We start from the raw sequence: 16,260 nt of genomic DNA, 5'->3' as shown, positions 1-16,260 counted from the left end.
TTAAAAACACTCATATATATATATATTTGTCTTTTCTTTTTTTTTATTGGTTGAATTTTTTTTTCATTTTTTTTCAATGATTTTTTATTCTTTCTTTCTTTGAGTTGCTTTACAAATGAATCCTCCAAAAACCATAGCAACCCAAACTTCATTTTTTTTTCTAAGGATTTTTCAAAGAAACTGAGTTTTGGTATTGCTCAACCTCGCTTCCCCCAAACATTTGTCCTTTCCTTGTTACCTTAAATGTTCTTCCCAAATGCTCATCATATAATTCCACTACACCATTGGGAAACACCTTGCTCACTAAGAACCCACCATCACACCTTGATTTCATTAGAGAGTTTGAGAAAAATACTCTATTCCCAACTTCCAACATTTGTGATTGAGGCTTTCTACTATGTTTCTTTTTCTTCTTCTTTTTCCTCGGTAGCTTTGGAGAATGAGATGGTTCTTCTTCCTTACTTATCCATGGCTCCCCACCTTTCTCAATTTCTTCAAAATGGACCTTTTTCTTGACTCCATTGCTATACTTTCCATGCATCTTTTCAATCAACTTGAAGTTAGAAACCCTTATGGCCAAACAAGCTTCAACTTCATTAGGAGAGCGTATAGGATTAAAATCCTTGAATGTGACTAGTTCATCTTGAGCTCAAATGGTGAGCTCTCCTTTTTTAACATCTATAATTGTCCTCCCAGTGGCAAGAAATGGTCTCCCCAAAATGATCGGTACATCCCTGTCTTCCTCATAGTCAAGAATAATGAAATCTGCCGGAAAAATGAACTTGTCAACTTGTACTAGGACGTCTTCAATCTTTCCCTCCGGATGCACCATAGAACGGTCAGCCAATTGCAAGGTGAGTGTAGTTGGCCTTGCTTCTCCAATTCCCAACTTCTTAAAAATTGACATGGGCATCAAATTAATACTAGCTCCCAAATCACAAAGAGCTTTACCAACATCTCGTCCCCCAATAGAAATTGGAATTGTGAAACTGCCCGGATCCTTCAACTTTGGAGGAATTTTATTCTTCAATATAACACTACAACCTTCAGTCAAAGCAACTGTTTCAAATTCACCAAGCCTCCTCTTCTTTGTCAAAATATCCTTCAAGAACTTCACATAATTAGGCATTTTTTCCAAAGCGTCGACCAATGGTATGTTGATGTGGAGTTGCTTCAAAGCATCCAAAAATCTTCGGAATTGACCATCTTGTTGCTTCTTTTGAAAACGTTGAGGAAATGGTGGAAGTGGCTTGCTCATTGGCTTCTCTGTTGCATTTTGATGAGGAATTGCTACAACAATTGGTTCAGGATCAACATTTGAATTTTTCGAATTCACAGTTTTGTCTCCCTTGTCCACACTACTTTGGATTGAAGTGGGCTCGCTGTTTCTCTTACAATTCTCCTCGGTCAATTCCAGATTTTTACCATACCTCAAAGTGAACGCCTTGCATTGCTCTTTACCGTCTCTCCTTGGATTTTCAGTATCACTAGGCAAGATGCCTTGTGGTCTATTCCTTAGCTCATTAGCTAGTTGCCCCATTTGAATTTCTATGTTCCTTAAGGATACCGCTTGGCTATGAATCACAGCATCATTCTTCGCCATATATTCTTTCATTAAACTCTCCAACGAGCTTGATTGCGACACTCGAGGAGGAGGTGGTTGAGCTCTTGGTTGTTGTTGAGAAAACCCCGGTGGATATGTAGTCTTGTTTTGCATTGGTGCTCCGCTTGAACTAGCGCCTTGACCCCCCCATGAGAAGTTTGGATGCTACCTCCACCCCGGATTGTAAGAGTTCGAATATGGGTTATTTTGGTTGGCATTTTGATTCCCCACATAACAAACTGAATTGGGATTCGAAGGACAACTCTCAAATGCATGCCCATCTCCACAATAAACACAAGATACATCGGCAACTTGTCCCATAGCAGCTGGTTGTACCATTCCCCCCAAACTCATGTTCTTGAGAAAGTTAGTCATTGAAGAAACTTGAGCGGTCAGAGCTGTCAATGCATCAACTTCAAGTATACCAACCACTTTTCGACTTGTTGAGGCTCTAACATTGGACCATTGATAATTGTTGCTAGCTATCCTCTCCAAAATCTCATAGGCTTCATTGTAGGACTTAGAGAGAATAGCCCCATTAGCTGAAGCATCTAACACCATACGTGTGGAAGATTTTAGCCCATTGTAGAAAGTTTCCATTTGTATACAATGCAGGATCCCATGGTGTGGGAACTTTCTCAATAACTCCTTGAATCTCTCCCAAGCTTCACAAAATGATTCATCTTCCAGCTGCTGAAATGACATAATTTCATTGCGAAACTTGGCATTTTTGGTAGGAGGGAAGTACTTCATAAAGAATTTTTCAGCCAACTCATTCCATGTAGTCACCAAGTCGGGAGGTAGGGTGTTGAGCCAAGCTCTAGCTCGATCCCTTAAAGAGAAAGAGAATAATTTCAACCTTAGGGCCTCGTCAGTCACTCCTTGTAGCTTAAAAGAATCGCTCACCTCCAAAAATGAACAAAGATGAAGATGAGGATCCTCAGTAGGCAGCCCACTAAATTGGCCCACTGTTTGCAACATTTGGAACATAACGAGCTTTAACTCTAATTGGGGTGCTTGAATTTCAGGCCTAACAATGCCCGGATTGAGCTCATTAAACATGGGAGCAGCATACTCCCTTATGACTCTCTCTCTATCATCAACCATAGCAATTGTGTTAGTGACATTATTAGCACCCTCAACTCCTTCAACCTCTTCAGCCATATTAAGGCGATTTTGAGCCCGTTGTTCCCTTAGTCTTCTTCTAATTGTTCTTTCAATCTCAGGGTCAATATGAGCTAGTTCAATGTCTTCTTGCTCGTTCATATAGTTAATCACCTGAGGAAACACAAGAGCAAGCAAACAAAGTCAGCTCAATAAAGAAAAAAAATAAAAAATAAATTGCAAGTAATTGATATTACTAAAAGTTCTAATTCCAATCCCCGGCCACGGTGCCAAAAACTTGTTGTGATCAATTTAATATTTAATTTTAAATACGCAAGTGCACGTAATCACACAAGTAATATAATGATAAGTAAATCGTCTCCACAGGGATTGCAAATTAGAAAAAATAAGCAAAACAATTACTAAACAATTTTAAGAAATTAAAAATCAAGTGGGTTGTTTATAGGCTAAGCAAAATATTAAAATAAAATGGAAATGCTGAAATTAAAAACTGAACTAAACAATAAAATTGAGAGAAATACATGGATTGCAAAATGGACTTGAATTATTGAATTCCCCTATATTATTCATCCTGAACAACTTGCGGAAAGATTGCTGCAACATTATTCTAGCAAAACTCCTAGGTTAACAAGAATTCATTTAAACAGCCATAAAACTTTCCCAAACTTTATGACATTAATTCTTCTACCGAATTAAACATATTCTTATGAAAAATCAGATTTAAGAATGCAAATCAAAGTTTAATTCTTAAAAGTTACACAAGGCAAATAACATGTCCCTATGTTACTTGCTAACATAACCTAACCTAGATTATGACTTGTGTCATCCAAGTTCTTCCCATTACATTTAATCTTTCCAGTATTAAACATAATTAAATAACTTGCCATTGCTGGCAAAACAACAACAAGAAATTAATATAAGCACAGTTGAATGAACAAAGGAGATTTTACTAGAATAAAGTGCAAGAAATTTATAGACTATAACATAGGGTTCATCAACAATTCAAGCCACCTAAAAATTAGTTCATGGCTGAGTTCATAAACATTAATTCACAATCAAAACAGACCATATTATTCAGATTAGAATCCAACTCAGAAATTAATAAAATAAAGATTAGGAAAAGAAGAAAGAACAAATCCAAAATGATGCTTGAGCTTTCTTTGTTTGTACTCCTTCTTCCTTGTTGATATTCTGAGATTTTCTCCTCTCTTTTTCTAGTTTTCTTTTCCAAAAATGGATGATGCTTGCTTCATACGACTGAAACCCTCTTTTGTGTATATTAGGTTTTCTCCTCCCTTTCCAAAAAGTACCATAATGCCCCTTTTTTCTCCAAAAACATCAATTCCTCCTTTCTCTTTTTGTCTTTTTCTCCAATATGTTGACTAATTCTTTCTACCCTTGCCACCTCAGCCAAAATTTCCAGCTTACTCATTGACTACCACTTGTTCCATGTGCCCAAAATTTGCCTGATCAAAATGCTTTTGTTTTGCTGCAGCAAACCTGATAATTCAGCCATCAACAACAAAATTAAATCAAAATAGTTTCACATGTAAGTTCATTCCTTGTGCGAATATTTATCCATGAAACTATTACCTTTAAACCAATAGCTATTAAAAACTAAAAATAATAATTAAACTTAATTAAGATAATGAAAACATCAAGGTTAGCTACAAAAGCTAAAAATAAACTAACATCACCGATGATTTTTTCACAATTATAAGTTCAAAAGCATATGAAATAACTATTTATTCAAGAGTTATCATGATCCCACTGGCACGACCTAAGTGATGTCCACCATACTAGCTAGGAGTTCTGTGCATCCTCCTGCAATAGATCTCTAGTTCTAAATAAAGATGTCATAAACATACAAGATCCATGCACAGTGCCAACAAATAGATAGGTTTCTCACCGTCAAGCCCAAGGATTACCGTCCTTTCTTCGCAATCTATCATTGCCCCATACTTGGCTAACCACTCCATATCCAAGGGCATATCGAAGTCAGTCATAACCTACCCTATCAAATCAACCGATGAGTCTTCTCTCCACAATAATTGAACTCATCTCTTAAAATTACCAATAGATTATCAAATTCCCATCACAACATAACAATGTAATATGCATATCAAATCTATGCCTCTCTATATGCAACAAGCAAAGAACAACATGGCACCAAAACTAGTAAGCACAATACACAAATTAGAACTAGAAAGCTGACTTGCCACTGCTAAGGATCCAGCCCCAGTCTCAGTCTCTGACTCTGAGTGCGTTAGAGCGAACACTCGAGCTAGAGTTTAGCTGTCTGCCCCCTTTTGTTTATCAGTCCTCCGTCCTGGGCAATCCTTTATGAAGTGCCCAACCGTTCGACGAAAGAAACATGCCCTTGCTCGGCATTCCTTCAGATGATGCCTCTTGCACCGAGTGCATTTTGGGTAAGTCTTCCAATTTTGTTTCTTCCTCCGATGGCGTACCGCAACACTTCGGAACCCCTCTTCTAAACCAGAGGTACCGGATACATTGATAACTCTTCTTTCCAAATCACTGGAATCTCCGTCCCTTTCTGATCCAACCAATGGAGGAATCACTACTTGAGCACTACGCTCTCCAGCACTCTCCTTCATAATCTGATTTCTTGTGCTCTCAATAGCAAGAGCCTTCCCTACCACCTGAGCGTAGGCAGAGATTTCATGCACTGGGGAAATTCTAATGCCCTGAGCTATTTTGGGATTTAATCCCTGGATAATCCTTTCCTTCTGAGCCACATCCGTGGGTACCATATCAAAGTAAACTTGGCCAACCCATTGAATCTATTAACATACTTGGTTACTATTGCATTTCATTGAACGAGGTTCAGAAACTCATTCATCTTAGTAGTCTTAGCTGCATCACAGTAATATCTTTCATTAAACAGCTGCCTAAATTTTTTCTAGTCCATCACAGCTGTATCTCATGTCTGAGATACTACTTCCCACCATGTTCGGGCATCATCCCACAATACATATGTAGCACAGATCACCCTATCATGACCTAACATCCCTATACTGTCGAGAATAGAACTAATCATGCCCATCCATTGCTCAGCTCTGAATGGATCTAGGCCTCCCTAAAAAACTGGAGGGTAATATTCTTGGAATCTTCCACAAAGAAATTCCCACCTATTCTCAACCTTAGGCTGAGCCAATACTGGTGCCACTCCTGGCATAGCAAAGGTAGAGGTGTTCCCTAACAGAACCTGCTGCTGTTTTATACGCCTGATCTCTTCCTCTTGCCTCTACAATCTTAATTGCATATCTGTAAACACCTGCTGCCAATTTTGAAGGGCAGGTGAAGAACTCAAGCCCTGGCTGTAATTCCCAGCCTCGGTATAACCACCACAAAACCTCATTAACTATCTTGGGTACATACCTTTTGATTAAATCTGCAGTCAATAACATGGCACATTAAACATAATGAGCATATTCAAAAGCCTTCCCCATGGGAACAATCTTATCACACCACATTCACAACCCACTGCAGTTCTAAAAACATGCCCATGGCATTCATACATCAATCATAATCCCTGCTCTTCCAACATACATACCATGCTTTCACTTTCTGCATGCAAATAACACATATATATATTCACTGAGCAGGTAATCATATAATCATATCAATAATCAAGGGCGAATCCCTAACAGAATCTCATGGTCCATAATAAGGCGTGCAGGTAAAGCATTTACATTCTATTTAAGCAGTTAAGCACATAACCACATAAATAGTTACCATACCCTAAGTGAAGCATGTCTTTAGTGAGGAGTGTACATGCTCAACTTGTCTACAGGAACACTTAACCTTGGTTCGCTTTGATACAAAGTTGGAACACCCTACTACCCAGGGACAGCTATGCTATGCATTTTAAACAGTGCTAAACTCGCTAAACGAGTCATTTGGCCATAATTGTGTAACTAAATATGATTAATGGTTTAGGGTTAAATTTTTTTGTCAATGATACAACGTTTCACTAAAAAGTTTACTGTATACATTAGGATCCCAAAATATATTTTAAAGGATAATTACAATAAAAGATTTACAACCAGCCGACCTAAGCGCCAAAATAGGGATTAACTCTAGTTCCTCTTTAAACCCTCAGTCATGGTGGTCGAGCAGCTGCATATGTACACATTGTCACCTAAGCTCTCCAACTCAAGGATGGTCCATCTTTCTTTTACCTTTACTTGCACCACATAGGACCCGTGAGCCGAGGCTCAACAAGAAAACTTAAACATGCTTATAAGCAGTTAATAACGTGTCACCAAATCATATCAAGCATGCCTAGAAGTAATAACCCTATTCATGCATGCAAGCAGGTACAAATAAATGATTGTGGAGTCCTACTCTTTGAGGTAGATGACTAATAAGTCTATCTCTGTATAGATGACTAATAAGTCTATGTTTGTATAGATGACTAATAAGTGTATCTCTGTATAGATGACTAATAAGTCTATGTCTATATAGATGACTAATAGGTCTCTCTCTGTATAGATGTCTAATAAGTCTATCTCTGTATAGATAACTAATAAGTCTCTCTCGGTATAGTTGACTAATAAATCTATCTCTCTATAGATGACTAATAAGTCTATCTCTGTATAGATGACTAATAAGTCTCTCTCTAGGGTAGATGACTAATTAGTCTATCTTTGGGGTAGATGACTAATAAGTCTCTCGGGCTCCCACGCCTCAAGCCATGTGACGTTTTAGCCATCTGAGCTTTTTAGCCCTGACTCTAAGTAACTAGCCTTTAGATTAGACACACGCTTTAGTTTTCTTCGACCTTGGGGTCAGTCAAGAATTTAATGCTCATGTTGATTAGATCGAATCATTTCGGCTTGCGATAAATACTCTAATACCATTCTTGACTCATTTGCCAATACCATACGACCAGTGCCCACTACTACTGTCGATCTTGACTGATAAATCACAGTTTCACAATCAATACTGACACCAATGTCGTTCCCTGACTAATAAGTCAGTGCTTCCTCAATGAGGTAATGAAAATAGACATATATCATATGTCAAATATGCAGTTATAAGCATTCAACATGCTTAATCAATAATCACAAGCATAATTATAATCATGCACAATTACAGAGACTGAAGCTCTGGAAAATTCTATATTTTACATTCATGTCATGCCATAGTCACATGTATCGCATGCATCATATACTGGGTGCAATTTTCTTACCACTGGCTTGAGTGAAATATAAATGAAGAACGACCCTTGAGAACGATCTTGTCCTTAGGTCCCTTAGTGGTCACCTAATCAAAACCAAATATGAAATCCCATCAATATAATGAATAATAAAAGGTTCATGGTCTAAAACCCCACTCCCGAGACCTCGAATCCTACCAAAACGGTTAATAGATTCGATCCCGAGCCTTGAGAATTGGAAATCCACGTTTAAAACCCATTAAAAACCAACATGGAACATGGAAGACAGGTGGACTGCGACCTGTCCCCAAGGGTTCCAGCGCGCCCCCAAGTCAGAGAAGTCCTCTGCCTGTGTGCCAGGGGCGGGCTGCGACTCAACCTTGTGGGTCGCTGCGCGCCTGCTTGACAGAGCCCAAGGGAGGCTTTGGAATACCTTCAAGTCGCGACTTGCATGAACTTGGTCGCGACTTGAGCCCACGAACCCAGCTCCCCTGCAAACTTCTCAATCTAAACTTCAATCAAAACTCATCAAACCAATCCCAATAACATAATTAATCATCACCTCAACCTTATCACCATTCAAACATTGAAACCCAAACATAATACCACTTAAAACACCAACCAATATCCACCTCTAAGATCATAATCTCAAGCTTACAAACTATCTCAAAAACAGAGTAAAAACTCAGAAATTTCAAGCTAAAATCCTTACCTCAATTACGAATTGAACCCCCTTCAGCTGCTGATCACTAGCCTAATCTCTCAAGCTTTAATCCCTAAGCCTCAAATCTCTTGCTTGATTCAAAATCCCAACTCAGAAAGAAGAGGAAATAATTGAGAGAGAGAGAGAGAGAAAGAGAACCCTCTGTTTTTCAGCATTAAACCCTCTATAGCCTTCTAACCTTAAGCATATCCAATGGTCAAAATGACCAAAATGCCCCTAGGGCCATTTTAATTCCTCAAAGTCAACAAGGGAAAAATTGTCATTGCCCACCTATCCCGTCAATCATAATTAATGTCCTCCAATTCCCATTATTCTCAATATCCTCAAATAATTATTAAATCATATCCAATTACTCGCTCATTCTCAGTAATGTACTAAACACCAATTTACCCTTTGGCTCACCCCGAGCCCAGTAATTAATCCTGTTATGACCAAACTCCTAACTTACATCCTAAGATCGTCTCATGTCGAATAGTTCAAGCATATCCACATAATAATGTGGTCTCATCCATATATCACATACATGCACATAAATATACAATTACGCTCTCAATGGACAAAATTACAAAAATGCCCTTCTAGAAAGAAGTTGGCCCACATGCATGCAATTATCCTCATATAATAATATAACTCACATAATCATGCATGTAATCACATAATTGCACATAATATCACATAATTCCATTATTTGCCATTCCGACCCCCCTAATCAAGGCCCTAAGCCTTATTAGGAAATTTGGGATGTTACATTTGGGTTGTTTATGGGTTCGTGGAGGCTTGTGTACAAGCTTAGGGGTCCCCTAGGATCACTTTTAACGTGAAAGAAATGGGCTGAAACATTACAGGGCAAGAAAAGCGATTTTTAGTTCCATTGTAGGCGGTACCTTGGACTTGACGAAGACAACTTCGAACGGAGGGCTTCCAACCATTTTCTTGAGCTGGGAATTGTTTCTTTGAGGTGCTGGATAGAGGGGGTCACTTGGCAAGCGAAAGAGCGGGACGAAACGCAGCCAAAACGAAGCCCTAGGCTCTCCGGCGCTAGAGAAGAAGGAACACCAACATGAGCTCTGGCGAACCCGATTTGGGTATTTCTGAAGGTGTTTTGTTTAGGTTTTCATTCTTAAAAACTAGTAAATTAAGTTTAGAGCATTTTCCAACTAGTTTGGTACTTTTATGATTTTTCCTTTAATTGCTATGATTTTTTTATGTTAAAATAGAGATTAATTTTGAAAAATATCTTTTGTTCAGAAAAATATGATTTTATGTTTGAATTATTTCTGTATGATTTAAACTGGATTTGTGTAAATATATTTAAGTTTTGATCATGTTTGATCATTTTCTCCAATTATTCTCTTTCAAATATTTGATTTAAGGAAATAAATGTGGAAAAATTATTTAACATATTCGAATGAGATTCTAAGGCTCTCTATAATTTTTATTTCTAATTTATATCATTTATGTAAGTTTTATGATTTATTTGGATTATTCTATATTTTAATTATGAAAAATATTAATGATGTTGTTCTAAAGGTAATTTTTGTGTGTTACTGTAGAGTGTATAAACCGGTCTGTATAGATAGATTCTATTTTCTAATTATTTATCTAATTTTCTTGAATTAATTAGTTATTTATTAAATTACTTAAGAAAAATAGTTATTTTGTCGAGAAAATTATGACATAATTTTATAAGTTTAATTTGGATTTTTGAACAGTTCTGCATGTTTGGTTTGAATTTTGGGCTTGTTGTATTATTTTTTTGGATTATTTGGGTTTTATTTGGGAAATTGAGGAAAAACAATTCATAAATGTTAAAAAATTATTTTTCTGGTCTTATATGAGCCTTTGCTGATTATTTAGGGTTTTGGAAAGTTGGTTGTTAAATTTTGTTGTCATATGATAATCTTTAGAAAATTATTGAGTCATTTATGTAATTATGATATTAAAGGACATTTTGGTAACTTTTCATGTAAAATGTATTTATATGAATTCATGCTTTACGTTAGAAACATCCTTGTTTGTACAGGTGACATTATGGTTCGAACCTTTGTGAAAAATAATTTTAATTTATGTGTCATGCACGTTAAAATTGCATAGTTAAATTATTTCGATAATTATGGTTTTTAAATAAAACCCTAACACCTAATTTTATTTTCCCTAAATTATCGTCGTAATATTGAACGTTTAGGAGCTAGTGGTCATCAAGGTGACACATCAAGTGGTTCGGGACACGTCAGCGGACAATGCACTGCTTATGGTAGGAAAAGTGGACATCTGCGCACAGGATGTACGTCATGCGTACAACCTTGTTTTCTTATTTGTTTAATTATGTAATTATATTTGTGACATTAATTGTTGCATTAGATTGACTAGCATGAGGATAATGCTAGTGATTTTAGTTAGTAGACATGCTTAGATGATAGAGTAGGTGTGCTACTAGATTCTAGCTGCTTGTGTGAGTATGACCCTTGCAGGAATTTGTTAGAAAAAACTTATACAGGATCTTTATTTATTTTCATGTATATCTAATATTAAACAAATTAATACGAGATAGCCTAAAACATGTTTCTAAAATTGAATTCAAAGAGAAACAAAAATAGAATACTTACAGTATACGCAGCGGAATTAAGAGTCCTTCCTTCAGTTTCTCTAACTCTTGTATCCTTTCTGTCGCAGAGTATTATCAAGAAACTGAACCGATCTTCTATTTTCTTCACGATCTTCCAATGTATCCTTAGAACCACCTAGACTAGTGTGGGAAATTCTCAACACATGAGATAGATATAGAGAGAAGAAGAGAAAATACAAAGAGGCTTAGAAAAGGACTTGTGTTTAGAGAGAATATAAAACTATCAGAAAATCTGACTTATCAAAAACCCTTTTTTAACTTCTCTATAAGCACTCCTTTTATAGACTCAATTAGGCCATTTAATTTAATTAAAAAATCAATAAAATAACAGCCATTTTGAAGCTCTAGGTCGAAATTATCATGGGCTATAGGCCCGTGAAATTTCTCATTTGATTATAAGCCCATTGGACTTAAAATCAAGGCCTGTATTATTTTCTATTGATTTAATTAATTAAATAATTATTTAAATCCTTTATCAAATTAATTATTTATAATTTGAACCTTGATTTAAATTTATTTATTAATTTAGATACCAATTTATCTTAATTAATAAATCTGCCATAATTTCTCTTTTCTTCTCAAAATTACACAACTCTGTGAAACTATCCAAAATTGACCTGGTCAACTTTGATAATTCTAATTGATGATTAAATCAATTAATTGAGACTATCTAGATGATTTTATCCAAGGTACAATGGGGACCATGGGCCTATGAAATCAAGCTCCAATAAGTTATCATAAATCTAACAAATAAATTTACTAACTTATTAATTCCTCGTGACTCCACTATAGACTTGGAATTGCACTCTTGAATTCATAGAACGCTCTATAACAAATATAGATACGCTATTAATTATCCATTGTTACAACCATAATTGTCACTCAATCCTCTATAGACGGTCTACAATGAGATAGGACTAAAATACTGTTTTACCCCTCATTGTATTTTATCCTTAAAACACTTAGTTCCTTGTAAATGATATTTCAGTAAACTAATTTAATTACTGAAATGAGATCTCTATCATTTAACACCTTGAACCAAACTAAAAGGAAACCATCGTTTCACTTCTTCATCAGAAGCTATAGATGTTCATATCTATGATTAACACTCCCACTCAATTATACTACCGAGTTCCCAAGATGTAAGTATGCGCTAGTCCGTAGGGTAAGCTGGTAACGAACAAGTCAAAGAACTCAAATAATACAATCAGTTAGAATACTAACCACTCAGAATTGAGATTGAATTGACCTATGGTCAACTATATGATATGACTAGAATAGATAATAACTGTATGTTTACTTATCTTATCAACTGTCAATATCGGTCCTGTCCAATGTAACAAATACATCCGATCTTTTCTACTTTGCTAATGTTTAGGAAAGAACATAACACTGTAATGTGTAAGTAGATCATATCGTAGATTGGCAAGTCAGTGCAAATCCGGTGCACTGACTAATCTTAGGACTACCTTATTTTTGAACATATAATCATATTTATATTCCACTGTGATTACGTCACTATAAATAAGATTAGCTATATGCTCGGGATTTAATAGAAGTTTATATTAAATAAATAATCATGAAAATAAAACATGTGAGCAAAGTGATTGACCAAGTCAAAAAATGATTTCTATTCTTTTATTGATAATAAAATGAGATTACAAAGAATTTGGGTTTTAATTAGGGCATAAAACCCCAACAGAATTATCTTGGGTGTGTATAACTTAGGATAATATGATGCCACCACAGAACTGTCGAGTGTGAGTACAGTGCAGGCAGGGCAATGATGTCTCGAGGGAACGGCTGAGTGTGAGTACAACGCAGGCTAGACTAGGTGCCATTGTGGGAATGCCGAGTGTTAGTAAAGCGCAGGCAAGACAGATTACATTTCATGTCCGATCAACATGACTTGTTAGTATTTATGTGTGTGTGCATAACACGCATTATGTTAGTGTGATATTGTGTTTATATATTGCACGACGATTATTATGTTTATGATGTTTGTTTATGTTTAGTTGAAAGTTTATTTTTATAGTTTGGGAGTTATGTCCTACATAGCTCTTTTTACTGGGTGTTAGCTCACGAGTACTCTGCGTGTAGGTAAAGGAAAAGCGAAGCAGTGAGTGGTGCAGGCTCGAGGCATGGGTAGAACATGTTAGGGGCTAGGCTCGAGTTATTTTATGTTTTTCTTTTAAATAAATGTCATGTTTTAATTTCATACTTGAACGACTATTTTATTTACATTGTTGTTATTAAACCTAGCATCCAACATTTTTATTTTTAAATAATGAGATCTCATTGTTTGTAAAAAAAAATTAAATACATATTTTATTTTAGTGTCTTAAAGTATTTATTTGTTTATTATTCTAAACAGACTCTCTAAGTAACATCTCGGGAAATCGGGACGTTACAATATTGTATCAGAGAAAAACGGTCCTAAAAAATCTATGGTAAACCCTAACATTTAAAGTTCATCGCCAAGGACGAACTCGACTCACTGTACTGTAAGCGATTAAAGTTTACTTATAAATTTTTGCTTTTTGCTAATACACATTTATGTACTTAGCGCTATCTTATAATGATCCCTTTACCGCAGTAACTCCCTTTTCATTATAAGTTATTTACGTGTGTGATTCAGGAAATTGAGAATGCCCCTTCATAGATTAGTTAGAGTAAGACGTGGCCGAGGTAGGGGAAGAGCAACAGTGAATGGAACATAGCGCGAACCACCACAAGGATGGGAGGCACGTTTTGCGAGAATGGAAGAGACTATTCAAAGATAGAACACAAAGATCAATCAATTGAGGCAGCAAGCTGGGTCATCGGCAAGGCCTGAAGCACCAGTGGAAAGGCAGCCACCTGCCATTGCAAGGTTACCAGTTGCGGAGAATCGTATGGAGCCCTTGTTTGAAAGATTATGAAAGCAACAACTGTCAGTTCTTGAAGGTAGCACCGATCTGGTCTAGGCTGAGGAATGGATTAGTGGGATGGAGAGGATCTTGAACATGATGGGAGTTCAAGGCATTGAATGAGTGGTGTGTGCATCCTTCATGCTGAGAAAAGATGCTAGGATTTGGTGGGAGGTAGTGGAGCAATCACAGGATGTTAACACTATGAATTGGGACAAATTTAAACAAGTGTTTAAGGATAAATACTACAACTCCACAGTGTTAGCAGCAAAAATTGATGAATTTACCAAGCTGACTCAAGGAAATGTCTTAGTGACAGGTGTTGACCCTCGATTTAGCCAACTGACACGGAGTCAAAATATGAATGATATAGACGAATATGTATAGATAATAACGTAATGACAAAAGTAAAGAAAACACAGTAATTTATAGTGGTTCGGCCCCAAAATCTGGTAATGACCTACATCCACTTAGAATGATATTGATATGGGAACAAAAGTGTGATCAGAGAGCTTGGGCTCAATGAGTTTCAACACTCCTCATAAACAATACTAGTTTTCACAGATAATTTCTATATTTCTATGGTTTTTGGGCTGCCAAAAAGGTCCCTTCCCATGAGCCATCTCCTGCTTTTTATAGGCTCATGGAGGGTTGCCCAATATTGTTACAGATATTATCCCCTGAATCATGGGATATTCAGTAGATTGCATGAAATAAATTCGGGATACATAAGATCTTTCCATAAATGTTGCTTTGCCAGCGGAACCACCGACCAGTCTGGTCGTGGTAAAAACAGGTCTGTCCTGCTTCTGGTGTGTCTCCTGGTCGATACTCTAGCAGACGCTCCAGGTGTCAGGCACGTGTCAAGAGATTATTCGCCACGTCACAAATGCTAATTTATTGGATAACATTTGCCCCCCAAAGTTTATTTACTACGAACAGTAAATAAACTTTGAGCGAACGACCCTTCGGTAACCCCTCCTGACGTGTCAGAGCCCTTCGTGCGTTCTTGAAAAAAGCAAACCACTCCTGTCTAATCAAGGCTTTTCAGTTTCCCAGAAACAATTTTGACGGCCATTACGCTTCCCCATACTTCGAAAATGGAAAACTAATGATCACGCCTTTTGATTACCAAAGACAAACTTATATAAGGTTACTTGAGCCATTTCCTTCCTTTTTACGCACGTCATCTCTTTGTCGAAAAACCCTAAAAACCAGAGCTTTACTGTCTCCGGCGAACCTTCCTTCGTGCTGTAGGATCAGACGGTGGGCTCATTGACTTCTGAAACTCTCATTTCCATCTTCACGACCACTTTCCTTGGTAAGTTACTCAGAAACTCCATGCTTCTAACCTTTCGTGGTGCATGCTTTTAAATGGTGTACTGTTTGAATCTCTTGGTTTCTGGTTTTTTGAACGCCTGTAGATAAGATGTTTTTTGTAGTCAAAGTATGCTTTTGAGTAGGTTTAAAACCCAGGATTAGCACTTTTTAGGACGTAGGATCGAAGTAGCATTTCGATTTTTTAATCAAGTTGGAAATAATTTCTTCCCGTTGTGAGGGGAGTCGAAAAAGCTTTTCAAGAAAACTTTTCACTTTCACCCTTTTGGTCCGCTTTTTAAACTGTTTGCGCAGAGAGACTTAGTTAGAATGCTGTTATATAAAAGCTTAGCTTTTATACTTCGATCAGCGTTACTTTAAGAATCTCCTAGATCCCTCTGACCTCGCCTCCCCATTCTTCTGTTTGCAGATTTTAATGCCAGATTTGTGGGGAGGTGAGAGACCCATCGACGACGACCTCCTTGCCCAACTGCTCGAGGGAGAAGAACAACTAGCCGATCGCATCCACCAGATACCCTTCTCACGAGCCTCTTCCAGACCGCACCCTTCTCCTTCTATGGCCCGTTCAAAATCCTTTGGCAAGAAAAGGCCCGAATCTGAAAGTAACCCTTCTCCTTCTGCCCAGCCTGATTCGCAGGCTGGGGCTCCCTCGACCAGTGGTCGAGAGAATATTACTCCTGACCCCAATATCCAAACTAGGGCTCGTCCTCGTCATCGCAATCCGCCTGATGTCGAGTGGTACACCCCTCC

At 37.2% G+C, this 16,260-nt stretch overlaps 1 protein-coding gene and 1 non-coding gene across 2 annotated transcripts; one reads left to right on the top strand and one right to left on the bottom strand.

Annotated features, from left to right (window-relative positions):
• Positions 1-649: 649 nt before the first annotated feature.
• LOC133832349 (uncharacterized) lies at positions 650-1,603 on the bottom strand. Its single transcript, XM_062262710.1, has 2 exons — positions 956-1,603; positions 650-889 (listed from the first exon to the last, which is right to left on the bottom strand). The coding sequence occupies exons 1-2, from the start codon at positions 1,601-1,603 to the stop codon at positions 650-652; spliced, it is 888 nt and encodes a 295-aa protein (XP_062118694.1).
• A 616-nt stretch (positions 1,604-2,219) lies between these two features.
• Positions 2,220-2,326, top strand: LOC133813140 (small nucleolar RNA R71). Its single transcript, XR_009884181.1, has one exon. It is a non-coding gene; the product is annotated as a small nucleolar RNA R71 (small nucleolar RNA).
• The last annotated feature ends 13,934 nt before the right edge of the window (positions 2,327-16,260 follow it).

Source organism: Humulus lupulus, chromosome 1 (genome assembly GCF_963169125.1).
Source record: "Humulus lupulus chromosome 1, drHumLupu1.1, whole genome shotgun sequence".
Classification (NCBI taxonomy): domain Eukaryota; kingdom Viridiplantae; phylum Streptophyta; class Magnoliopsida; order Rosales; family Cannabaceae; genus Humulus; species Humulus lupulus.
Note: the sequence above shows the minus strand (reverse complement) of the source record. Positions and strands in the feature narration are given on the sequence as shown.